Genomic DNA, 27,701 nt, shown 5'->3' on the forward strand with positions numbered 1-27,701 from the left:
AAGTGGGAGAAAACCCACCATTATGGAAAGTATATTTTCGCATGAAACATTCCTTTTCATTTTATTCATTTGTTACTCCCAAAAACAATTGAAACTTTCTTTCCTGCTGGCAAAATCATCAACCGAAAATAATAGCAGGTGCACAAATTTGCACACCACTGTGTGTAGCAACCTTATGAGCGTCTTTCAACCCATCCTTATAAACCACCATTGAACAGTAGAAAATGCTTCATAATTCCTTTTCCTACCGAAGTGGGAGGCACATCGCGGATGGGTTTCTTTTATTTCTAATTCACACACAAAACACGCTAATAGCAGAGTGAACGTCCAATGCTCCATCCGCGCTGCGTCCGAATACGTCGTGCAACACCGTCTCGTACTGACTAGAATATTGTGCCGTGCTTGGGAAGTCGAAAGGTGCGATTCGCATTTCCAACTAAAAAGGGTAACACCGAGAGTTTTCTGTGTGTTTTCTCGAATGGAAACACACACAGAAAGTGTGTGAAAAGCTTGCATAATTTCCCGACCTGTGTGTGTGTATGTGTCGCTTGTGTGTGCTCCGACTGGTGTGAGCATTTTTCTAACCAGGATCTAATTTTATCGCCCCTTTCTGCGTTCGAGGAAAAAGAAGGAACACTCATTGCGGAGTGGTAGGATTAGTGCAAAGGGAAGGGAAAGAAGATCAGTTGAATCCATCCATCTCCGTGTGTGTGTATGTGCAGTGTGCTGATTAGATGGGGCCAGCCTGCTGGTCTGGTATACCTGGTTTCCCTGAGAAAGCCACATTTCCTATCGTTTTATGCCTATCGCTGCGCACGTCAAATTCTGCAAAGAAACGTCAAGTTCCCCATCTGCTCTGCCGTTCGTTGGTGAGAAACGATACAAAGGGACAGCACAGTATCAAAGTGACGATTGTGGTTGCATTCTCGTTTCGTTATCTGCCACTAATCTATCCCGCGGGTTACACGGTGATTGAAAAGCCATAAAGCAGTGAACTAAGTTGTGTGCCTTGTGTTCTCTGCAAAAGTATAATATCGGCCCCTCCAAAGTACTTTTGCCTGTCCCACTTTGGGTTCCGCAACTGTGTATCATTTCATGCGCAAATGCCATGGAGAGTGTACCGTGTTTTCACTGAGTCATTGTTGTTGAAACACGGAGGCAAAATGGTGTGTGCAAAACAGATCTTCCAATTGTAACTCAGCTGCACAGTACAGCCCATCGTTCCCGAGATTCTTCATCCCAATCCCCCTTCCCATCTGTGAAACAACAGTAGCGCCAGAGTTGCCGTCAAAATGGCGAAAAACCAAACCAGCAGCAGAAGCGTGCAAAAAAAAAAACATAGCACTCTGGTGCAGAAAAAATAGAAAGAAAACTTCTACTTCAAAAATAGCCAACAACAAAAAAAGAACACAAAAGAGCGAACACACACACGCAGCACGCCACGAAAGTGGTCCTGTGCTCACTGCGCTCAGGTGGTATTGGTGCAGATTGTGTTTGCTCGTAAACACACAATTGCTACGATTATTCGCAAATGTGTCTACTGCTGCCATTGGAAGTGATTTGACACACAATAGATTATTGATTTTCCACCCGTACCAAACGCACCCGCTGCAGCAATTTGTCCAGCACAGGGACAGTTGGAAAAATCGATACATGTTTTCCCATACACTGTAGCATTATTGTCTCGCTTTTAGGTGAAAAAATCAATGTGTACTAAACGGATCCTTAGCAACGGGTACAGACACCAAATACACGCTCGAAAGACACGGTACGAGATCTAGTAGGTTGTTGCTGTCGCCATAGGAAACATACCAGGAGGAAAATTATAACAACGTCAAAGCGTGAAAACATGGAAGAGATAATTGCCAAAAACACTAATTATGATGAAATGTTCAACATTTGTGACGAAATGATGATGAAGTGTTTTTATCTCTCCCACGTCAATGACTCACCATGTCGCGTTGTGTACTGCGAATGAACGCAAACAACAACAATAGCAGCAGCACAAAAATCGCACGCGATAGCGAAAATCTTTCAAAACATTGCGTGGTGGTGTGTTGCAAAATCCTTCCGACAGCAGTCAGCATACACTACACACCATCATGGGCATATGTACAATCTTTTCACTGCTGGAATCAATGTACCGTGAATTGAACAAAATATTCATGTCCGACGCACTCATCGCCGTTGTTCACGGTGGCAACTCCTGCTGCTGCTGCAGCCTGCTATGTAAACCGATTGTGGTCCAAAACCCGGACGAAATGATGCGGGATTGAAAGATTGAGCCCCAACACACTACGCACGGTTACCGGATGGTTACGGTTTCGCGAAAGTGGTTAGTCGAATGTGCCGAAAGGAAAGGAAAGAAATCACGCACGACCGTACGACACCGTGTGGCTGCGCGTGGTGCAGAAGGAATTAATAAACCTCGCCGCACACCAGCCCAGAGAGCTGCTTCTGCTTCCGGTCGTGCGTGTGTATGAGCTGTTAGAGGAAACATCTACACTCTCGCGGTACACCTTTTTCCAACCTACCCAATCGGCGCAAAGTACCCGAAAAAGAAGTTGGTTACCACCGAGAAGGGGCTTACACACACGCTTGGAGAAATACGTTTCCAATTGCGTAACGTCACTGCCGCCGCAATTTATGGCCGCGCACAATGCAATTATATTTCACGAACCTTCATTCATCCATTTGGCAGGCCAGCGGTCGTCCCCCCTCCGTCTATCTCAGCATGAACGTCGATGCCCGTGGCTTGGTTTCGATTATTAGAGGTCTACCGATTCGTCGGTTCGGAAAGCACCGAAAATTGAAATTGGAAGGAAAAAAGGTTTCGGTACATGCCGCACCACCGGGACATCGGATCGGTTTTGTTGGCTGCTCGCAGTGTCGATTGTCTAGCAGCGAAATGAAACGAATTACGCCACGTGAGAAGAAAAAATGAAAGTTAACCTTTTGCCTGATGATGGCCACTGCATTTTGGCTTTTGGGGGAGGCTAATATGTTGAGAAGGTTGAGTTTTGCTGCTCCATGACCAATCAAATCGCTTCAGATCGGATATCGAGAAGATGGACCCTTTTCAGCGATTTTTCATACGAGTTCGCTTCAACCTATTGAAGACAGACCACCACAGTACAGTTGCGTGTTCCAAGTGCCAAAATTTGACATCTTTTATTAATAAATTTGTAACGGCAACTGTAAGGCCCCTTACTTTTGAGGTTTTGTTCACAATGGACTGAAGAAGGTTTACATTATGAGGTACTTTTTATCCGGCGGATATGGTCGCCAGCTAAAATATGTTTTCCCGCCTTGAGAAAGATTCCCAGATTGCCAAATAGTACTACTGTTCTGGCCACCCCACAACAGACGTCACCGTAAAGTGCAGCAGAATCTGAAGATAAAGTGATCTCTGGGTTCTCCCAAGACGATGAAGCAGTCGGCCAAACATTGAAGTACCTGTACAAGACGGACTTAGTTACGTGAAAGTGTTTGTCGAGACTAGCAGTATCTGATTAGTAGGCAATATCCCATAAGGATCAGCGGACGATTTTGGTCAAGGCCATGAAAAAGCTAAACCAAATGCTAACGATTTTAATTTGGGTGACGTAAACTAAGTTTCTAGCAAATCAGAAATCCCTCGAAGATAGTTTCAACGCATTTTTCCTGACAGCTTTCTATACATAGGAACTTTATTCAAGCAAATTTTATTTCATTCAATTATCATCTTAGTTAGTTAATTTTTTTAAATTGTCATTCAATACTATTATGAGCTCTAAAAGTCAGAAGCATAAAATCTCATGCATACATTTCTCGGTTTTTGCATGAATCATGTGTTCTCCATTGTTTCGCACAACGAACACATTTGGATTATACAAGAACAACAAACATACCAATAGGCCCAATCGGGGGTGGTGGTTAGATGGCGCCATTATAGCATCGGTTTATGAGTGGTTAAACATAGTAGAACCAACATCCCGAGCATCATGTCTTTTTCCACGCGTCGTGTCTGACCTACTTATGCCCCACATCGTATCATGAGAGCAAACAACAAATCCCGCGCTCATGGGGGAAAAGAAGGATGATGCTCACAGGTATATAATCGCATTACTGTCATTGTTTGTTGGTTGGGCTAGTTGCGTCTCGATCTTCTCTAATTGATTGTTGTCTACGGGAAGGCAAAAAAAAAATCCCCAACGAACACACTGTTTATTGTTTATATCGATGTGACGAAAATAAACATTTTCATCGATTGCTGTACGTCGCTGTGTAGATTGCTTTACCGCAATAAATGTGCGCTCTTGTAGAGTTCCTTCAGAAAAAAAGGTGTAAAGTGGTCGCCGTATGAAGCCAAACACACACAACAAATATGTTCGCACATGAAAAGGGATGTTCGCGCGCATAGTGAACGATCATCCAAGCAGGCTATTTTGAGATTATCCCAAAAATAAGAACGATACACATTTATTGCGGGCGCGTATTCCACGTTGGAGTGATCGTTTGACAGTTTTGTTGAAGGACAGATTCCTGCACGTCAAAAATCATTTTTACTGTGTGGTGGCGAAGTAATTAGCAGCATTTTCAAACCATTTTTGCATTTGACTCTACGTACATCTGTATCGCTTTGGAACTGTTCTTTACTAATTTGATTTTGTTTGGTTCTTTTTTAGCTGATCCGTGGAATACTTCGCTGTCGAATGTTGCAGAGTACCAGAAGGAAGCGTTAAAAACGTATACACCCTTCTACAAGCTCATCGTTCGATGAACGGCGGTGTGTTTTCGTTGGAGTGCTAGTTTATGTTTTCGTTTCATTCCGTGTGTCTGTTTCGGAAGATAGCAGCCCCCCACACAACACACACAGTGAGAAAGAGCCGTATGTGTCGAGTGAAGTGAGTATTGATTGTGTTTGGGGTGTGCAGAAAAGGAAAGAAACACTTTGTAGTGGAAATTTAGTGAAAATAATATATAGTGCGCGCGGGGTGATCGGTCGTGTTTTGCACAGCATAAATTGAATGTAAAACGGAAGTAAAGGCACCTGCATTCATAACAGAAAGCAGAAGAAGAAGGAGGAGAAGAAAAAGGAAAACAACTGAATCCCCCCCCTTTAAGCTGAAGGTGGTCGATCGAGGAGAAATCGTCTCCATACTCATCATCGGCGAAATGACATAGGGCCAGAACCTGCCCGGTAGTAAATTGAGTGGCGGACGTGGGCATTTTTTGGAAAACACCCTCAGCATCAACAGAGATCAATCCAGAAACACGAAGATCATCTTTGAAAGTTGGTTGCTGCTAGTTGCAGCAAGAAGCGGTCTAAAAGGTAAGTTAATATTATTAACTGTGCTGAATTAATATAATTTTAACAATCGCCGTAGAAACACGTTCGTGGCGCGCAGTAATGCTTTGCAGTTGAAAATTGGATAAAACGCACCCGTAGAACGTACTTAGCTTCTATCGTAAACTTGATGAAATTCAAGAAAACAACAATCTCCACTGCCTCTCGCTCGTTCTGCGGTGTGTTGGATGCACCGTCGTTGCATCAGTGCGCTAACAATTTAGCCCTATATCAAAATGCGTGTGTCTGTGTGTGCCCACCGTATGATACGGTTTGCCTTGCTGGTCCGCATTCGAAAGAGACAAGCGTAGTAGCGCACAAGTACAAGGTTGCGATTCGAACGTTACTTATACCGAAATCACGCAGCAGCGCATGCATCCGTACACATGCAGTCGAGGAATAAATTTATATTTGTATATGCGCAATCATCATCCAACCACCGCTCGCAATATGCAACTCGGTACAGTGCGGCATTTTTGAGCGTTTTGCTTCTTGCATGTAAAGCACAGTTTATTAACGGCACCACTGAATGATGATGGTGGTTACACACGGTCGCCCGGGTGCCGAGAGAAATAGACGGGCGTCCAGAAAAAGGGGGAAGTGAATTTTGAATTCCAAAACTCTGCCGCATGTGAAGCACATTAGCATGCGAGCACAGGCATATAAGTTCCATCTGATGTGTGGCGGCGTATTCGTCTCTACGAATGATTGCTTCCAATTTCAAAACACTACTATGCGACGATCTCTCTCTTACTTGGGGATGATGAACCGGTCTCCAGTTTTGGTGGAAGATCTTGTAATCAGCAAAGTCCGTCCGCTATCGGCTAAGTTTGGCGGCTTTTTGCGGCATCCCTGAAGGGATATTCTACCATTCTAATTCGCGCAACCCATGTCGCGCCGAACACACAGACGCGCAGGAAAGGCAGAAGGCGAAACGATCATTGCGCATTTGACGACGCACGTGTTTGAAATTGTGGTCGCGCAGCTGCGTTTCTTCGGACGGGGTGGAATGTCCTGAAGAATTCAATGTCAAAACACTTGCCTTCCACCAGCGACCCCCCAATCCCACCCCCGGGGCAAGTTCGAGCGTGAATACAATTTTTCAAACACACAATGCGACACAAAGTTGTGCAGCAGTTAGGTACACGATGACGCTTGGACGCTGAAAGACAATAAGCCCCGACGTTTTTTGCGTTGTCTGTCTCTGTACTTCCGTGGGAAGGGAAGCACGCCTATATGTAACTGTTCTTTTTTTTTTACGTAAAACAATAAAACACGCGGCGAGTTACCCCCTCCCACGCACTATAGTGGGGGGGGTTTTCGGCCGTTTTTAAGACGCTTAGCTTCTTACACACCGGTTCTAACCGTTAATTCGTGCTTCGCCGATGGCGCAATGATTCTCATAAGACTCGCCATGATCACTACTAGAGAGCTCGCGGGGAACTCGCTGCAGTATAATAGTAGAACTATACACTGCCAGTTGACTGTTGGGACACCGGGTTTGGAGGTGGGAGAGAAGGTCGTGTAACTGGTCGTACCTCCTTCTCTGGTCGTGTAGCGGCTGCTTAAAGTTTGAAGAAGGCGGATTATTTATTGGTCGCATTCGCGCATTTACTGCGTGCTGCTGTACCGTACTGTGTTGTTTTATTCTGCATTGGAGAAGTAGTCATACTCACACATCCACACATCCACACACACACCGGGAATTTTGTGTCTCTGAGAACTCGTTTTGTTAGCCTTTTTTTTGCGCCTTTTACTACATCTCTCCACCACCCCGACAGCCCCCACTCGATCCTCTTTGCGTACGCGTTTCCGTGACCCTTAATCGCGATCAACGAATGCAAAACTTTACCCTTTTCTGTTGTCGGCCATGAATTTAAGAACTAACTCTCCCTCCTTGGTGGCGGGCACCTCAAGTCCCCAACAGTGTGTCAAGCGGTGTGGAACCGCACCGCAAGACCAACACTTTTTTTTGATTCGTCTTTTGGTTTTGCTGCTGCGGCATACTTTTGCCGACCTCAAAGAAGTGTACAAAACCCCACGACAAGCAGCCACCACGACCACGTTCACCGTCCGGGTGGACCGGTTGGGTGCGTGTTGGACTGTTTGGAGACTGTTTAGTAAGAGTGGACTGAACTTGGGCCGTTTGTGCTAATGTAACAACTTGCAATCCATCGTGGTTGATGAGCGAGTGGTCTACTTGCACAATAACGACCTTCTTCCCGTCGGCCCGTAGAACGAGTTTCTAATGGGGCGATGAAGAAAAAAAAAAAACGTAAGCTCTCCCACATGGTGGATTAATAAACCAAGGATCTTGCTTTACCTTTGTTGTGACTCTCACTCTTTCGCCGATGCTTACTTCATCCGGGACAACTTTCTTTTCCATCATATGCTCTGTTATTGTGTAGCAATATCTTTTTCCCCCCCTCGGACTTGTTATGGTTTTGTTTTTCTCAGAGATTCCCTACGAAGGTCGGTGCAAAAGAGGGCTCCAGCCTGTTTCATTATAGCGCCACCGACCATTCTTTCCCTCGGGGGTAGATGGAGCTGGTCAGTTTGTGCAGTTTTGTTACCTCTTTCTCCTCCAAGGTGGACGATTGAAGGTTGTTAGTCACCGATGGTTTTCTGTCATGTTCATATGTGGTACTAGCCGTTGGAAACCCGGGGAATATTGTGTATTAAGGCCCCTTTTCATATCCTCCCGTCCTCTCTCTCTCTCTCTCATGCGCACGTAATGATGATGCGTAGCAAAAACAAAAAAGAAGTGAAAAAACCCACAAAACAACGTGACTCGACGCGGTTTGAATTAATAAATTACCCTTGTTCCATCTGGCATTTTGTGTACATCAACCTCTCGCTCTCTCTCTCGAGCGCAACCAGCTGTAGCCTGGGCTGGCTTTTGTGGCAAGCTCGTTTTATTTTATGGCCACCAACCCGTCCGTCCATCTTGGCATCAAGCGCCTCTCAAGCGTGTTGTGGCGCACTCGAAAAACGATGTTACCCGAAATTATGAGATCATTCAAGCACAAAGAAGTGTTGAGCTTTTGCCCGGCTCTGGCTGGCGCTAGACCCGCGGGTGTAGGACGGCACAGCTTGATCATCTGTCTGTTGCGCTTTGTCAATCTGGCTTGCGGTGTAGTTCTTGGTGCAAAACCGACTTTAGCGAGAAATCCCGGAAGTTTAGTTTGATGGAGCGGGGCGCATCTCTTGGCAGTAAAGAAGATGGCCGTCTTCCGTGGAGTGTGCACCCATTTCACTAGCAAAGTGGCAGACCCCATGGTGATGTTTACCTTTGCCCTGGCTAAAGTAAAGAAAGGGAACTTCTCTCAGTGTGACTCCCCTCCCATGTTTGGCCCGATTAGCCTCCCTCCTGTTTATGGTCACGAAATATGCATTCATTCGTGGTCTGGTTGTTGCAGTTGACTACGCACGAGAGGGAAACGAGCTTTTCGACTAAGACAGACTACTACTACTACTACTACTACTACTACTACTCCTGTGGTTGTATGTTTAAGTGTGAGCGGTTGATGAAATCGCTGCTTGAGCTCTTCTTTTCTCGTGTACTGCTTGTGAACCGGTAGCTGCTGCAAAAAGGGGATGATGAAACGGGCCACTAGACAGACACAAACGCGGAAGAGATCTTCTTTGTAAGCAAAAGGCGGGCATGGGGAATTAGGATGATACTGGTGGAGACAGCCCTCATTTCCCAGACCGTTGGAGACGCTTCCGTAACCTACTAAACACTGTTTGCAAGCTTCGCCGGCGGCCCTTCCATTGTGCTGTGATGACTTTTGTTATATTAAATATTCATTTGAAGCTGTAAAGAATATGATGCACAACAACCCGCGTAATGGCCGTTGACACAAACTTAATCTTAAAGCGGGCAAATTTGGAATTAATTTAAATCGATTCAGACATCAGACGCTGAATCACTGTGAACAATGAATGACGTTTTAATGCGTTATAGAATAAAGATCACTAGTTGATTGTTGCATTGCTGGAAATAGAGACAATCTGACCTTTTGGCACACTGGGTAAAATACAGAGTTTCCCAATAGAATAGAACGAACGGACTATATTGAATCGCGCAAGCTAATAAGATATTCGTTGCAATTGATACTGAAATACAACCGCTAGAATTCTGTGACCTGTGCCTTTCTATGATAGTTCCCAATGTTGGTAATTCCGGAACCGGATTCTAAAATTCGATACTTGATCTGTTGATTCTAAATTCAATCTGAAACCTAGGATCTTCTGAATGCTGAATCGGTATAGGTTATTGAAATCCAATATTGGATAGAATTGATTCTTTGTTCCCGAAGACCAATACGGATCCGTATCGGAGAATTGATTTACTCAAGGTGGATCCGAATCTCACATTGAAGTTCATTATTTCTTCGAGAAAGTGAATCCTCTAGTTATCTGAACCTGCGAATTTGGCCATTTGCCCAATAAAATATTTGATATTGAATTAGGGGACGGACCGGTGGCATGATGGTAGTGGCGCCAGTCTTCACACGAACGATCTGGAGGAAAATCCCATCCGGAACAATCCCCCGTAGCAGGGACTGACTATCCGGCTGCGTGGTAAAATAACTCTAGTAAGCCAGAAATGGCAGGCATGACCTACACAATCATTATGTCAAGAATAGAGAGAGCGAATATTGCATTAGATATTGAATCGCGCGCACAGTTTAGTGAATAATTAATATTTCAACGATTGTTGTATTTGAGAATTTATTAAACCTGCTGTTGAAAATTCACAAAAATAAATGGTGTGTTATTAAGCATAATTTTAAATTCTTTTGCTACAACATCGTTTGAATCATAATTATTGAATTAACCTTTTCAAAAGGTTAACTATTTAACTATGCTTATTCGGTAAAGTTGTTTCTGTTGCAAGTCAGTTTAATAAATTTTCAATCATCGCGATCATTTTGTTCTGTGTAGGTTTTAATAATTTAAAATATTGTGATCATTCTATCCAATCGCTTGAGAGAGGGACCCTGTATCCAAGTTGATCCTAGTTGATGGTGTAAAGCCCGCGCAACCAACGATCAAACCGAACCAATTGCTGTACCAGACCCCGGACACCGGTCTCGGTTACATTTGCAATGACACCGCATTTCATTGATTTAATAAAGCATTGAGGGCAGAAAAAAATCGATACATAAGCCTCTCGGGCACAGCAGTACTCTTGCCAGCAAAAAGATCCTTGTTAACGTTGGTGGTCCTTTCTCGGCAATTCGGGTATATGGAGAAGGAACAGCAAGAAAATAAAACACCAATGACAGTTACGTGAAGTTTTACGTGTTCCATCTTTCAACCCAATCCGTCCGTCTTCGGATCCAACAGGCCCATCATCATCCTTGACAAGGTTTTGTCGTTGTATTGATCAAACGGAATGGAAACGTACCAACAACAGTTACGACGGCCATGTTTGGGTCCAATAGTTTTGGGCACCGGTCGTCGTCGTCGTCGTGACCCTGGCTCTGCAGTGGAACAAAACCTGGCGCTACTGGTTGTTGACCGGCGTATTAGTTTTTTTTGTTCCTTTTGATTTGCTAATTTTATTCTCAAGCCCTCCATCACCACCCCCGCTGCTCTAGTCAAGGTCGATCGTTATGGGAGTTTTGTGTTCAGATTTGATTCACCGATTTACAATGATAGAAAATGTATTCCTTTTTATGAAGCAAAATAGTAAGCAATGAATATTAAACACATTGAATTATTCGAAACGCTCTAAACGTAATGTTGTGATCCCAGGTTTGCCATGTTCTGATGGAATAATAAATCAATCTCCAGTGGTGCATGATATCGTATACAATATGTGGGCATCAATAAAATGATAAGTTGATTCTTGCTAAATTGACGCACCCACAGGGGAGAAGCGGCAGACGGGGGTGGTGGTGGTGGTATGTAGCGTTGCCAATTTTGGTCGGAAAAGCTTTTGTTTTTCTGCACAATCACACATAACAGCCAGGCCGGTAAGAGAGGTGGTAGCCAAGAAAGTAAGCAATTAATGCATCTGCTAATTATTGTTCGGTGCGTTTTCTTGCCATTTTCGTGTTTTTGCTAAAGTATATCTCTCAATTCAAGATGCCTTGTTTTTGTGTGTGACTATCTTTGGATCCAGAGCTAATACTAGCGTTAAGACTCGAAGTTACGTAGTTTAGCCACACTGCTATTATCGACAAGCGCGGAGGTTACGTACATTGCGCCCGGCTCTGGGGCTTTTACTATCTGATGCGGAAAACCAAGGGTGCAAAAAGAGCTTATTCAACCGCGGTTTTATTAACCACCAACACAGAGAGTGCCAACAAACAAATAACAGCAAAAACAAAAAATGGCAAAGAAGACGCGGCATATCAAGCAAAGATTTTTCAAGTGCCGATTTGTTTTCGTTTCGAAAGAACAGAATGCAGGCAAACATAACACACATCCCCATTACCGCTTGGTGTGGAAGCCAGGGTTCGACAAGGGTTTTTTTTAGTGGCCTTTACTTACGTTGGCTCTTTACTTACCTCCATTTTATTTAATTCTGTATTCTGCTAGACAACTTTCTTCTCTCTCCATAGTGTGCTCTATTCTTTAACAAGAAGTTCCACATATTCCGATTTATTTTCCTTCTGATTTTATACAATTTCCCCAATTCCCCAATATAATTCTATAAAAAGTAATGAACCTTTTTTTATTATTATCGTTAGAATGGCCAGGCCTTATATCTAAAAGTAATGAAGTAATGAACCTAAACATATCAAAAAATTTAAAAAACTGGAAAAGTAATTCCTTGAACAGCTTTTAATACAAGACTCTTAAAACAACATGGTGGACATACTTATACGCAGCTAAAAACCAGCATGAGCCGATTCATTTTTTTAATGTAATCATCCGCAAATAACACATTTTCAAAATTGAATACCGTTTGAAGCGAAAATGTTGTAAATTGAACATCAGTACTGTCGATCATCACACAAGAACGCTCCATGAACTGATGGATGCGTTGTTAGTCTGAGTGTTACATTAATTCGACTTGTGGGCAATGTCTGTCTGTTCGTGGTGAAAATGCATCTTCTTCTTCTGCTGCTACTTTTTTGAGTTTTGCGCTACCTTCTGATCGAGGGGCTTCTATATACTTAGCCACATTCAAAGGTACAAGTACTCTTCTTTGGTATTCTAATTTTGGATGTACATATTCTTATATAACGCGACAATTCTAAACTCAGCGTCAGCAAATTGCATTTAATATTGTTCTAATATTTAATATGTACGAGATTTGTTAGAATTAGCATTTTCTATAAGATCTCCTCATTAAAGTGTGAAAGTTTTTCAATAATGTGTGCTAGTTACGGATTTGAAAAACAAACTTATCCAATCCATTCCCTTCACTCGAAAAGTTTTCCTACCACTGGAATTGGACAGACCAAGACTACGCGGGGGTGTCGCAGAAGAGTCGGGAGTTTGATTGTTTGACTTACAAACCGTCTCAACGGTGTGCAGTACGGTTCGTAAGTTTGCTGGACAACGTCGCAGCGTTGTGTACACGGTGCTGCCTGTGCCAGTAGGTCGTTCATGATTCATGTAAGTGATAAATCAATATAGCGTTCAGTCGACAGAAGGTTCTCTTCGCGAGCACACGAGCTGTGAACCTGAAACAGTTGACCTTCGGAGCATATGCTATTGCTGATAACCGGGGCAAAGATGTGGGCCTCGCGTGGCACGTTTTTTTTTTGTTTTGCTGCTTCTTCTAACGCTATTAAGATAGTGTAAAGAAAGCTGTACGTAAAGCTGATTTTTTCTGATCTCAACAATGAGATTCCTTTTTTTGACATGTATAATAAGGGATACATGGGATGTGGTGTGATGCTGCCATGCTGTGATCCAATGAGGAAGCATTCAAGTTGATATTGATTATATTTGTCATATAAATAGCTTTGGCCGTTTCTAACACACAATACCGACACGCAGACACAGGGAAGCATATTGGCACGTGTCTTAATGGCGCCCCAGGCAGGCCTGCTGCTGGCCCTGCCCTGGCGCTCGGAATGATACATGGTGCGTTCGTTTTGTGCAGCAGCACATATTTGTTGTTGCAACATCAACGCTCAACCACCACTACCATCATCAACCAAGACGGCAACAATCACTTGAATATAGCGTGCCCTCTATGCAAAAGGGAAGTCAGGGCTCGGTCGGTTATGTTTTGCCACTCCACTAGCTGCCAACATCAGTTTCATGCCGTTGTACGTGTGTGTGTGTGTGTGTGTCCACACTGGAGCATACTGCTGCTGTCTGACTTTGATCGGTTACACAACGCGCGCGCTTGATCGCGAGGCATCGTTTCACTTAGCACCGAAAATCCTCGGTATGCTTCGGCCTTTTCGACATCGTTCGCACACCGTGTGGAAAATGGTTGCATTTGGTGGATAATAATAAATGCCTGCCATGTGCCTTTCGGGGGAACGAGCGATTATTGCTGGCACACACCACCACCACGTTGCACTGCACGCATGAATGGTTAAAGTGATTTTCAAACTACGCATTCTTTTTTTAAAATACACTCAACAACGCTGTGACGGCATACATTAATGAATCCCATTTTTTGTAATGTACCGTTCAATCGTCTTTCTTTCCAGATGGGAGACGTCGATCCGGAAACGCTTTTGGAATGGCTCTCGATGGGGCAGGGCGACGAGCGTGACATGCAACTGATTGCTTTAGAGCAGCTTTGCATGCTACTGCTCATGTCCGATAATGTAGATAGATGTTTCGAAAGGTATGTAACGGCAAATGTAACACGTTTCGTATTAGACAAATCCTTCAAACTCTTTCCTTCCTTTTTAAATTGTAGTTGTCCACCGAGAACGTTCCTGCCCGCACTATGTAAAATATTCCTTGACGAGCTTGCTCCGGAAAATGTGCTGGAGGTGACGGCCCGAGCCATCACGTACTATCTGGACGTGTCCTCCGAATGCACCCGCCGCATCGTCGCAATCGATGGCGCGATCCGCGCGATCTGCAACCGGCTCGAGGTGGCCGATCTCGAAAGCCGAACTAGTCGCGATCTCGCCGAACAGTGCATCAAGGTGCTGGAGCTGATTTGCACCCGGGAAGCGGGTGCCGTGTTTGAGGGCGGTGGCCTAAACTGTGTGCTCACCTTCATCCGTGACAGCGGTTCGCAGATCCACAAGGACACGCTGCATTCGGCCATGGCGGTCGTATCGCGACTGTGCACGAAGGTCGAACCGCAGGGAGCGAATGTGCAAACGTGCGTGGAGAGCCTGAGCACGCTGTTGCAGCATGAGGATCCGCTGGTAGCGGATGGCGCCTTGAAGTGCTTCGCCTCGGTTGCGGATCGATTCACACGCAAAGGTGTCGATCCCGCGCCGTTGGCTGAGTATGGGCTGGTGAAGGAACTGCTGAATCGGTTAAGCAATGCTGCCGGCGGTCCACAGATTTCATCCGGCGGTGGCACGGTAGCGATCTCCTCCAGCCTGGGAACAAACTCCTCCTCGCACCCGGAATCATCACCGTCAACCGCACAGCTGTCGTCGTCCGCACCGAAGACGGCCCAAGGTGCAATGGAAGCTGGCAGATCGAGCCAATCGATCGCAACTACCATATCGCTGCTGTCAACATTGTGCCGCGGTTCGCCCTCTATCACGCACGATCTGCTCCGTTCGAACTTGCTTGAGGCGATGGAACGCGCGTTCAAAGGAGACGAACGGTGCGTGCTGGACTGTATGCGATTAGCTGACCTAATTTTGCTGCTGCTGTTCGAGGGCCGGCAGGCGCTGGGCCGAGTCGGGGGATCGCAAGGTCAGATAGCGCCGCGGGTAAGGCGGGCCGATTCCAGCACGGAGCGTACCCATCGACAGCTGATCGATTGCATCCGCAGCAAGGACACCGAGGCACTGATCGAATCGATCGAATCCGGTGGTATCGATGTCAATTGCATGGATGACGTGGGACAAACGTTGCTAAACTGGGCGTCCGCATTCGGCACCCTAGAGATGGTGGAGTTTCTGTGTGATAAGGGAGCGGACGTAAACAAGGGGCAGCGCAGCTCGTCCCTTCACTATGCGGCCTGCTTCGGGCGACCCGGTATCGCGAAGGTGCTACTTAAGCATGGTGCCAATCCCGATCTGCGCGACGAGGACGGTAAAACACCGCTCGATAAGGCGCGCGAGCGTCCAGATGAAGGCCATCGAGAGGTGGCCTCGATCTTGCAGTCACCAGGTGAATGGATGATGGCGGCTACGAGGTCGGATGTGAAGTGTGGTGAAAGTGGTGACGAGACGGGTTTAGGAGAACCCCGCGGCGATCCCGAAATGGCACCGGTATATCTGAAGTTTTTCCTACCGACGTTCTGTAAAACTTTCCAAAGCACAATGCTTGCTAGCGTGCGTAGATCTAGCTTAGGTAAGTAGTGCGGGGCAAGTGCATGATTCAGTTGAGTATTGAAGAAAATTGTTATAACTTGTTTCCGTTTTTATTTGTAGGACTTATCAAGAAAATGATCCAGTACGTTCAACCAGAGGTTCTTTCGAAGCTATGCTCTTCGGAGGGACTGCAAAGCTACGAGCAAAGCTTAGGCACGCTTCTAGTCGAAGTCATCGCGAGCGTACTGGACAATGAGGTATGCGCTTCGATTAAGTCACCTAATACACGCTCGTTTCTAAGTTCCGTATCAACAGATTCTGCCTCATCTCTACCAACATTCGGCGCGCTTTTTAAATCGGTTAATAACAATGTCCGGATCGCTGTGTGGTGAAATTATTCGAAATTATACATCACTGAATCGTGCACCTCCATATATCTCGAGGGGGCTCCCTTATCGTCGCCCGTATAGTGTTTGCTTCGCAGTGTTCGAATCCATTTCCATTTTGTTGTACCGGCCGTAATGCGATACTAAAAAGGGGTTAAAACTTTCCATTGTTGGCTTCCACAGATTAGCTACAGCTGGCCACCGTTGACCCAACCATCAACGTCGTCGTATCCGCCTCCTCCGCCGATCCTAACCGTGCCGCGTATTAGTTCTAGTAGTGTTAGCAATAATATCCTAACCAAGCACAGCTGCGCCGAGCGGTTGAGCAAGTTTGTGCAGGCCAAGCGACTGAGGCGCAATTCTAGCAGCTACATAATACCACCGCCGCCACCATTGCTACCGTTGACACCACCACCAATCTCGGCAAGGGCAAATCCCGACTCGGACGAAGACGCGGATGAAGAACGGATCGGTTCCAAAAGCAATAACAATAGTAACGACACCACCAATCCTCGTAATCGCATCCAAAGCAATTGGTCAGATCTTAGCATTGCGGTAATGATGAAGTCCCCGAATTGTGTTTGTTATCCTTTTATTTACATATTACCCATATATATCTCCCCGTATAGTCGACCGCTATTTTACAATTTACATTTTACGTTTTACGTTTTTTTAACGATTTGATTGCAATAATCAAACTTAGATGGATTGGAAATATTTCATTAGCGCGCTGCTTTTTTAATATAATAATCAATTGAAACTGCCATCTGTACAATAATACAACATTTCATAGCCATGTCTATATGCGAACTAAGCAACATTTAACGATAAAATACTCCTTTGTACAGTAAACCGGTTACAGTTCGTTCTGCTGGCTAATAACAATGAAATGCACGTTTTGTTTCAGCCAGAAGTTACCATTAATACGCTTCCAAGAGCATATTCTAATAACCGTTTTGTGAATTATAGTAGCTTTTGTTTAGATTTTCACATATGCTCCCCATTCTCTTGGTAACAAAAGCGTCAAACATATGAATTAAAACGCTCGTGTTTGTGAACAGTGTGTATCAAGCGATTGGCAATATGTCGAACTCAAAAATTATGCAGCTTCCCTTGTCTTGAAAAAAATCTAGCTACGCTTTAACTTATTACCGCACTCCTTTCGGTGTACACAGATCCCAACGGTGGATCAGACCAGTTGCTTTCAACATGCGATGATCGGTGAAATTGATTCTCTGTTGTTATTGCTTCTTTCCTTCTTCAGCAAAGATATAGTATTGCCAGAAGTGGCTGGCCCACCACTATCTGTCACGCGCGTGTGCATGTTGATGTTGCTGCGTGTGTGTTTTTTGTCCGTTTTTTTATTGCTTTCATCATCAAATGTTCTTTGCACGTTCCGAAGCTGGTTTTGCTAATTCCGTATTTTTTTGTCTATTGGATAATTTTCAATCTCGCAGGATGATGAAGATGGCCATCTGGTGGTGCTGACGATTGTGCAAGAGCTTATGTCAAAGACGCAAAACGATTTCCTCGATCACTTCGCGCGGTTGGGCGTTTACACAAAGGTTCAAGCGCTGATGGGTGAACCGAGCTTCGACGGCAGCAACGACAATAATGATGTGATTAAATCGACATCTGACGACACAAAATCTTCGGCTACCGAAGCTTGCGGTTCCGGTACCGTAACGGTAACACCGGGAGGATCCAGTGGTCCCGTAGTAGTAACCGCATCTGCCACCGGTACGACGGTGTCTGTCGAGGACGCCAAGGAGATACTCCACGGAAAAGCTTACCATTGGCACGATTGGAGTATATGCCGTGGGCGCGATTGTTTGTACGTGTGGTCGGATTCGGCTGCGTTAGAGCTTTCGAATGGATCGAACGGATGGTTCCGGTTCATACTTGACGGCAAACTGGCGACAATGTACTCTAGTGGAAGTCCCGAAAATGGCAGTGATAGCACGGGTAAGTAGCAGTAGACGTTATTTCAAATTGCTAGCACTATGGCGTTAATGCTCAAACATAATTACAAAGCTATAGGAGCATATGAATTAAAAAAGAAATCGATCACATTCTAACAAATGCGCTGTTCTCTTACTAATCGTTGCCTTTCTGCCTTTTGCTGCAGAGTGAAAGCTCATTACACATAATGATGATGCGTTAGCTGTTAATTTACATTATTGTTGCAGTTCTATAACTACAAATTAGGCATCTTATATGTGTCTTACACATATGCTTCATGTTACTGCAACGCATACAATTGCCTAAAGGCGCACGCTTTCATTAAAAATATTCGCATACGCTATAGTGAAATTAATATGCGTGTACGCTTGTGATCCCACTAGATCTTATTTGGCCTTACGTTTCGGTTACATTGATTCTTCTAATGTTTACCAAATCGTGTTTTGCAACACATGGTTTTCCACACTTTTAGGCAAGGAAAAATCCTCCGATCCCAACGTCCCTAATGAAGGTGAGAATTCGTCCTCTGAACAATAATTTTAAAAAAAGATAAAAATATTTTACATATTAACAAAAAGCAACAGATGAAAGAGAATAGCACATGTAGTACTGAGCTAGAATGTGAAAAGAAATATTCACTCCAAACAAGCTGGTTAGTTTCCTGATTAAGTTTAATGTAAATTCCCTTGTATGTTTTTATGCTAGAAAATCGTGGAGAATTTCTCGAAAAGCTTCAGCGTGCCCGTGCAGCCGTACGTCAGGTTACCGTATCGCAACCGATCCTGTCGGCGCCAAGCTTGGCACGCATAGCGGTCGGCAATTGGGTGTTGCAAAGTCAGAAAGAACATCAACTACATATCAACAATTCCGAGGGCCATCAGGTGACGATCCTGCAAGACGAACTGCCCGGCTTCATCTTCGAGAGCAACCGCGGCACAAAGCACACATTCACTGCAGAAACAACGTTGGGACCAGATTTTGCAGCCGGCTGGATAAATACAAAGAAGAAGAAAATGCGCTGCAAGGCCGAGGCACAGAAATATCAGGTATGTAATAGAAATAAGGACCCGATTCGTAAGAATATGAATAATGAATCTTTTCGTTTTTCTGATCATTTCAGCTTAATAAATTGGCTCGTGATCTATACAATCGCTATTTCAAGGCTGCACAAGCTATACCACGTGGAGCTGTAGCGAAGCTGTCCAAGATTGTGCATCAGATCGAGATCGCCTTGGAGGAGCAGCAATCATCGTCGAAGGCAGCACTAATCTCTTGTTCAACTCAGCAGATCACTCCCAGTAGTGCCAGTGTAAGCTGGCAGGAGAAGCTTTACAACGCTTTAAACGAGTTGGTACATCTACTGAATGAAGACGGTGTGATTAGTGCGTACGAGATGTACAGTTCCGGTTTGGTGCAGGCGTTGGTGGCAGTGCTTTCTCCCAACTACTGGGACTTGGGCATGAACCGCAACAAAGCAAACAAATATCAAAAGCAACGACTATCGATCTTCAAGAAGTGTATGTACGGAGGTGAAATGAAAACGGGCAAAAACACGGCAGCTATCCTGGTGCAGAAGCTGGTTGCGGTGCTGGAAAGCATCGAGAAGCTACCAGTGTACATGTACGATTCGCCGGGTGGTAGTTATGGACTGCAAATATTGACGAAGAAGCTTAGCTTCCGGTTGGAGCGAGCGGCCTGCGAACAGACACTGTTTGATCGGACTGGTCGTAACCTTAAGATGGAACCGTTGGCAACCGTGGGACACTTGAATAAATATCTGCTGAAGATGGTCGCTAAGCAGTGGTACGATATGGAGCGATCATCGTTTTTATATCTACGCAAGATGAAGGAAGCGAAACAGGGTACGATGCAGTTCCGGCATCGGCATGATTTCGATGAGAACGGTATCATCTACTACATTGGTACGAATGGAAAGACGCTCGAGTGGGTCAATCCGGCCCAGTACGGTCTCGTGACTGTGACGAGCAGCGAAGGCAAACAGCTGCCGTACGGTAAGTTGGAGGATATTTTGTCGCGCGACAGTGTCAGTGTAAATTGTCACACGAAGGACAACAAGAAGTCTTGGTTCGCGATCGATCTGGGAATATTCATTATTCCGACGGCGTACACGCTTCGTCATGCTCGTGGGTATGGGCGTTCAGCACTGCGCAACTGGATGTTCCAGATGTCGAAAGATGGCGTCAACTGGATCACAATGCTAACTCACACGGACGACAAAAGTCTCGCAGAACCGGGCAGCACCTGTACATGGCCAATCGATTGTTCCGCCGACGAACAGCAAGGCTACCGGCATGTGCGCATTCACCAGAACGGGCGCAACGCATCCGGCCAGACACATTATTTGAGCCTCAGTGGGTTCGAAATCTACGGCAAGGTGATGTCGGTATGCGAGGACATGGACAAAACGGCAGCCAAAGAGAACGAGGCCAAGTTGCGCAAAGAACGACGTCAAGTTCGTTCGCAGCTTAAGTACATCACCGATGGAGCGCGTGTAGTTCGTGGTGTAGATTGGCACTGGGACGATCAGGACGGAAATCCACCCGGGGAAGGTACGGTTATCGCAGAGATCCATAATGGTTGGATAGACGTAAAGTGGGACCACGGTATGCGCAATTCGTACCGTATGGGAGCTGAGGGGAAGTATGATTTGAAGTTGGCCAATGTCGATGGACTGGTAGTAGGAGGGTACGATTTGCACAACAGCGGCATTTCCATAACGACGGTTGGCGGCGGTGGAAACAATAATCAGTTTTCATCTTCCGCCAACGTCCAATGCGAGGTGGATGGTTCCGTATCCAGCAAGAAGAAGATCTACGACAAGTCGCTGAATGTGTTGACTAGCCGCAAATCAAGTTCAACGCCTAGTCTGCCGGATGCGACGACCGAAAACCGATCTTCCGTTGCGTCTACCGAACAGGCAACGTCAGCCGATAACCTGTCCTGGAAACAGGCGGTAGAAGTGATCACAGAGAATGTTCTTTCTTCGGCCCGCTCAGATCTAGCTACGGTCGGTAGTGGCGGTAGCAGCAATGATCTGTCCTCATCGGTGGTAACTTCCGGCGCCGGTGGTGGCAACAACCAAGAAGTATCCGTCACGGTACATTCATCGTTGAGCGAACGAGGAAACAATATTCCCGACCTGTCCCAAATTAACAGCAGCACGTCGATGTTGGTATCGGATTTGGCCACCATTACGGAGAATCTGTCTCTGTCGGATGGTCCAACAAAACAGAGCGTTGCAGCAACGTCGTCTACCGGCACCGGTCAGCAGTTTGTGAGCAACATTAGCGGCAACAGTGGATCCAGTGTTCCCGTTCTGATGGGATCTTCGTCCTCATCCTCTTCATCGTCGTCTACGGAGGAAAACAACAAAACGAACAACATCAACGAAACGAATAATAAAATCAATTTAACCAGCGGCAGCGGTGGTAGCAGTGTTGCCAGCGGCAGTAGTGCATCCAGCGGAAAGACCGGTCTATCCTACCTGCAGACAAGGTTAGACATGATGGGAAAGATGCGCGAAGGCGTGGACATGCTTCGAAACAACACGAACAATTTTCTCTCGTCGGAGCTGCTCACCCAATCGAATCTGCTTTCGTCCGTAAAGATTGCATTCCCACCAATACCGCCGCCTACCGCCTCTGCCGGAAGTGGCGTTAGCGGTGGAGCATCGTACGGAAATAGCATTTTTGTGGCAAGTACAAGCACCGGCACAAACTCGGCGGCACCATCAGCGACGGCTTCAACGGGCGCTAAAACACCTTCGGATAAGTTCGATGTGAAATTCAACAATACCGCCTCATCGAATGGTTCCAATGTGTCTGTGAACACGTTTAAGAAGGTTCTGAACGAAGCAAAGCAGTTCTCGTCTGCGGTCGATTCAATGTCTACCGGTGGCCGCGATGCGACGAATAATTTGAAGAACAACATAGTGGTGGTTGGATCTACGGAAACGGTCCTGGGAGCTTCACAGGATGATCCTAATGCGGACTGTCTGCTGGGATCCGTGTCCGGTAGCGATGGCGTTAATGTGGTCCCCGTAGTGGTGCCCTCTTCGAATCCGATGAGCGTGAGCGTACCGAATCTGACGAGTAGCGGCAATGGCAGCAACAATCATCAGCATCATCACCACACGCATCACCGTCACCACCACCAACATCATCCAGACAGTGCGTCAACAATGCAAAACGAAGTGCAGACACCACCGCCGGGACTGCTGGAAACTTTCGCCGCTATTGCACGTCGTCGAACATCTGGCAGTGGTTCGAATTCCGTAACCAACGCCAATAATAACAATGAGAACAATAACGCCGCTTCAAATCCGTCGTCATCGTCCACCTCCTCACAGCAGACGGTGCCGATCAATAATCAGCTGATCAGCAGCGGTGGCAGTGGAGCTCTCGTTGGCGGTGTAATGCAAAACAATAGTAACTTTTTCCCGCGTGGTCCAAATTCGGTCACGAGTCTCGTGAAGTTGGCTCTCTCGACCCACACCGGACTGCTTAGCACGGCCCAAAGTTACCCGAGTCTGTTCAGTTCCACCTCAAACAACAACACATCGTCCGGACCAGGTGGAGGCGGTAATAGTGGCAGTGGGAACAACAACACCACCAACAATATGGTTGGAGTTGGTCAGGTTAATCCATTGAACCCTGCCCTGACCATGAGCTTAACTTCAACCTCAAGCGATAGTGAGCAGGTGTCGTTGGAGGACTTTTTGGAGCAATGCCGCGCACCGACACTGCTCGGTGATCTGGAAGACGACGAAGACATTGAGGATGAGAATGATGACGATGAGAACGAAGACGAATACGAGGAGGTTGGCAACACGTTACTGCAGGTGATGGTATCTCGCAATCTGCTTTCCTTCATGGAGGAGCGAACCTTCGAGAGTCGGCTACCAACGGCAGGGAAACGAAAATCCTGGGATGATGAGTTTGTGTTGAAGCGTCAATTTTCCGCACTCATACCTGCGTTTGACCCGCGCCCCGGCAAGACCAATGTCAATCAGACGAGCGATCTCGATATTCCGGCACCGGGAAGCAGCAGTGGACGGGCTACCCAGGATTCGGTAGATCCGACGGAACCCTCTTCATCTGGCAAGGGTGGTAACGTGTTGGAACAACAGGGAAGCCATGCGATGATGTCGTCATTACCGCAGCCAACGCTGTCACTGATTTTGCGCGGTCCAAACATTAATGGAGTGAACGATGTTGAGGTTGATCTGACACACTCGGACTGGACGATTTTCCGCGCCGTACAGGAACTGATGCTACAGACGTCTATGCCCAAGCAGGATAAGTTCCGCAAAATCTGGCAACCAACGTACACGATCATCTACCGAGAGGCTACCCCTGGGTCGTCCTCTTCGCTGTTGGCTGGTGGAAAGGAAGACTTCAGCAGCGGAGAAGAAGGTCGTGCTACACCGATCATCTCGCTCTATTCCCAGCGCAGCCACGGTTCGACATTATCTCCTAGCTCACCCATTCCCGGAACACCGTCCATTATCGGTGGTGCAGGTCCCAGCAGCGGTGGAGCTTTGTCCGCACCGGCATCGTGTGGCAATCAGCAGTACTGTTCCGTGGAGGACGTACTCCAGCTACTGTCGCAGCTAAACAGCATCAACCAATCGCTAGCCTCCGCGCCGACCAACAACGACAAGAATTTGATACCGGACGTGGAATCCCATTACCTAAACCCGGAGGTATTCATGAGTAAGAAGATAACGAACAAGCTGCAACAGCAGATCCAGGATCCGCTCGTCCTTTCCAGCGGTAGCTTGCCAAAGTGGTGCGAAGAGTACAACCAGAGCTGTCCGTTCCTGTTTCCGTTCGAGACACGCCAACTGTACTTCAGCTGCACGGCGTTCGGTGCGTCGCGCAGTATCGTATGGTTGCAATCGCAGCGTGACGTTAGTCTGGAGCGTCAGCGTGCGCCGGGTCTTAGCCCACGGCATGCCGACCAACAGGAGTTCCGTGTCGGGCGGTTGAAGCACGAACGTGTAAAGGTACCACGGGGAGAGAATCTGCTTGACTGGGCCCAGCAAGTGATGAAGGTGCACTGCAACCGAAAGTCAGTGCTAGAGGTGGAGTTTGTCGGAGAGGAAGGCACCGGTTTGGGACCGACGCTCGAATTCTACGCGCTCGTGGCTGCTGAACTGCAGCGAAGCGATCTCGGTATGTGGCTGTGCGACGACGAGGAACCGAAGCTGATCGAGGACGAGATCGACCTGGGCGAGGGTAGCAAACCGGTCGGGTATTATGTGCGCCGTTCGACCGGTCTCTTCCCGGCACCGTTACCACAGGATTCGGATATCTGCGAATATGTGTCCAACTACTTCTGGTTCCTAGGAGTGTTTTTGGCAAAAGTATTGCAGGACAATCGGTTGGTCGATTTGCCCTTGTCCAACAGCTTCCTGCAGCTGCTCAGCCACAGTCGCTCAATATCTCGCGGTGCGTCCAGCCATTCGCTGTTCGGCGGTGGTAAATCGAGCGTAGGCGATGACATTATGATCTCGTCCATCATGTCGGAGGAAAGCGATCGCGACCGCGATCTGCTGGTGGACTCGTACCAGTCCAAAATGGCGACCAGCGATGGTGCGTGGTACGATGGTATATTGTCGCAGGAGAACCTGCAGGAGATCGATCCGATACGGTACCAATTCCTGCGGGAGCTGCAGGAGCTGGTGCAGCAGAAGCAAAACATCGAACAGAACGATATGATCAGCTCGGAGGAAAAGCTCCAGCAGATCAGTGAATTGAAGCTAAACACCAAAACGGGCTGTGTGGCGCTGGAGGATCTGGCGCTTACCTTTACCTATCTGCCGAGCTCGAAGAACTACGGCTATGCGTCGGCCGATCTGATACCGAACGGGTCGAACATTGATGTGACGATTAACAACGTGGAGGAGTACTGCAATCTGACGATTGCGTTCTGCCTGCAGGAAGGCATCGCCCGCCAGCTTGCCGCATTCCATCGCGGGTTCTGTGAGGTATTTACGCTGAACAAGCTTGCCGCATTCACGCCGGATGAGATACGCAAGATGCTGTGCGGTGAACAGAATCCGGAGTGGACGCGCGAAGACATCATGACCTATACCGAACCGAAGCTAGGATATACCAAGGAAAGGTAAGAATTGATTTTTATTTGCCCTTTGGAACTTTATCAGTAACATTTTTCGCATTTCCATTTTTCGTTCAATAGTCCTGGTTTCCTGCGCTTTGTCAACGTGCTGATGGGCATGAATGGATCGGAAAGGAAAGCGTTCCTTCAGTTTACCACCGGTTGCAGCAGTCTACCGCCCGGTGGTTTGGCAAATCTGCATCCACGTCTCACGGTGGTGCGCAAAGTGGATGCTGGCGAGGGTTCCTATCCGTCGGTCAACACCTGCGTGCACTATCTTAAGCTGCCGGACTACCCGAACGAGCAGATCCTTCGCGAGCGTCTGCTGACGGCCACCAAGGAGAAAGGGTTCCATCTAAACTAAATCAAATCTGTGTTGTTATGAAATGTTGTTTGTAGTGTTTTGCGAAACAGAACTAGATTGTGAAAATGACTGATCGGATAGAAGCGCGGAATAAGAGCAAGTGGGCGAGTGTGTTAAGGAAAGTTGCGTGTGTGTGTTTTTAGCGTAAGGGCGAATACGAAGATATAAGCAACGATCAGATAGAAATGGTTAGCTGCAAAGGAATTAATTACTATTTTAACTCGCACCACTTCGTTCGGCCTGATCCGGGCTAAAGATGTTATAATATTAGTAGCCATGCACACACACTGCACACACATACCCGACGGGCAGTTCACCATTACTCCTTTTCTCACGGTAGCTTGTGTCGTTTAAGCAAATTCGAAAGCGATAAATATTATACGAAGAAAAAGGAAGAAACAATAAGCTTTTTTGTTCGTGAAATTGTACATGATACAACTATTTCAACCACGGTAGGATAATAATAATATTAGGTTAAAAAGCTAGAGAACAAATCCATCAGAGATGCAAATCCGTTCCTCTTTGCGTTTACACACACCATATAAGGTCCTTCGGCACTGTCTTATCTGCTGCCCACACACAATTGCTACCTTCTTGCTATCTTCTAACAAAAAACGTAGTTTTCTGTATGAATGCGTGTGTATGTTTCTGTAGTGTGTTTAGGATGTGTGTGCCTGCGTGGAAAGTGTATGGATGTGAAATTATAGTTAGTGGATGGATCGGGTGAATGGAAAACTGAAAGAGCCTTTTCATCTCTACCGGATTCTGCGCCCGTGAATAGATAGAACAAACACAACCAACTAACAAAACACAACAAAGCGAAGATAACTTTACGGCGTGAAGATCTGTATGTGATGGATGCTAGGGGAAACAGTAGAAGAAGGTAGAAGAAACGGTAGAATGGGGACGGGGCAAAGAATATGGTACTAACTATGAGTTTTTCTGTTTGTGATTGATTATTACATAAAATGTTACATCGGATTGCGCGTTTGCGACAGATATAAAATCCCTCACGAGTGTTTGTCTCTTTGTTGCGCATGGTGGTGCGTGTGTTGTATGTGTGCTGTTTGCCCAAGGCGTTATTAGAAATGTTTTGTGTGTGTATGTGTGTGTGTGTGCACGGGTGTGTTGTATGTGTGCAGGAAATGGGAAAGGAAGGGCACATCGGTTTGGTTTCATGTGTGCGTGTGTGCGCCCTCCTGAGACACCATTTACTAAATTCATAAGTAACGAATATGTAGCTAGTTCCGGACTTCCGTTACTACGTACGGTGTCGTCAACTTTGTATATAACCAAACTCATACTTATGTGCTGCGGGGGTTAGGAGGAATTATTTGTCTAGCCTCCCTTGAAGAATTTGCAACCATTTAGCGAAAGTTAGTGCAAAATGTACACTAAAACACGCGTTTTTTCGTGCACACGTGACACGTGTCCGTTTGTCCCGCCCGAAAAGGGGGCGTGTGTGTGTGTGTGGAATTGAAGTTTTCATTAAAAGAAGAAATATAATATACCCTATATATATATATTAGTATTCTTTGGATGGATATGGTTCATAGTGGGCAGAAATGGCAAGTGAGTGGCGTAGCAAATGAGCAAATATAAACCTAGGGCGCAAGAAATAGAAAGGAACGTTTACATAGTAAGTAGAGCGTTTAGGAATGAATAGAACAACAATGCGACAGAGCGTGAAAGAAAAGGAGAAAAATGTTATAGAGATGTTGTGAGGAATACATTAAACAAAAAGAAAAGAATTTTGATTATAACACTATTCAAAGCAGATGAAACACAATTAATTAATGCAGATGCTCTACACACTTTAATCTTAAACCACACACACATACACACACTCAGTCTTGCTGCGTGAGTTCAAGAATCTACCCACATACAGCCACACAACATACTTAAAAGGCTCCTATAATACACGAATTATATGCGAGGATAGTAAGGCAAAAATAAAATAAAAAACTAGTTAAATACATCCAAACCAAAGTGTTGCTCTCTTGTGTTTGCAAATCAGTGTCACATCATAACTGAACGCATGATTGACTTTTGAAAATTATTTTTAAAAATTGATGTTTCTTAACGACGACGCGATGGTCGCGAGAAAATGGACAGCGGGCGACCGACCGGCTTCG

At 46.1% G+C, this 27,701-nt stretch overlaps 1 protein-coding gene across 1 annotated transcript; it reads left to right on the forward strand.

The window, feature by feature from the left end:
- Window positions 1-310: 310 nt before the first annotated feature.
- LOC128305106 (E3 ubiquitin-protein ligase Ufd4) lies at window positions 311-26,556 on the forward strand. Its single transcript, XM_053042407.1, has 15 exons — window positions 311-417; window positions 4,668-5,314; window positions 13,966-14,105; window positions 14,181-15,751; window positions 15,832-15,968; window positions 17,555-17,678; window positions 17,763-18,062; window positions 18,765-19,105; window positions 19,180-19,310; window positions 19,362-20,754; window positions 20,830-22,412; window positions 22,473-23,151; window positions 23,242-23,595; window positions 23,650-25,208; window positions 25,284-26,556. Exons 3-15 carry the CDS (start codon window positions 13,966-13,968, stop codon window positions 25,564-25,566), a joined length of 8,595 nt encoding a protein of 2,864 aa, XP_052898367.1. The 5' UTR covers window positions 311-417; window positions 4,668-5,314; the 3' UTR covers window positions 25,567-26,556.
- The last annotated feature ends 1,145 nt before the right edge of the window (window positions 26,557-27,701 follow it).

The sequence above is a fragment of the Anopheles moucheti genome, chromosome 3 (genome assembly GCF_943734755.1).
Source record: "Anopheles moucheti chromosome 3, idAnoMoucSN_F20_07, whole genome shotgun sequence".
In the NCBI taxonomy this organism is placed as follows: Eukaryota; Metazoa; Arthropoda; class Insecta; order Diptera; family Culicidae; genus Anopheles; species Anopheles moucheti.

Excerpts from the sequence above, each read along its gene's own strand:
- LOC128305106 (XM_053042407.1), top strand. The coding sequence starts at position 13,966 with ATGGGAGACGTCGATCCGGAAACGCTTTTGGAATGGCTCTCGATGGGG. Across the intron at positions 15,752-15,831 it reads CGTGCGTAGATCTAGCTTAG|GACTTATCAAGAAAATGATC; the intron begins GTAAGTAGTGCG and ends TTTTATTTGTAG. Across the intron at positions 18,063-18,764 it reads AAATGGCAGTGATAGCACGG|AAAATCGTGGAGAATTTCTC; the intron begins GTAAGTAGCAGT and ends TTTTTATGCTAG.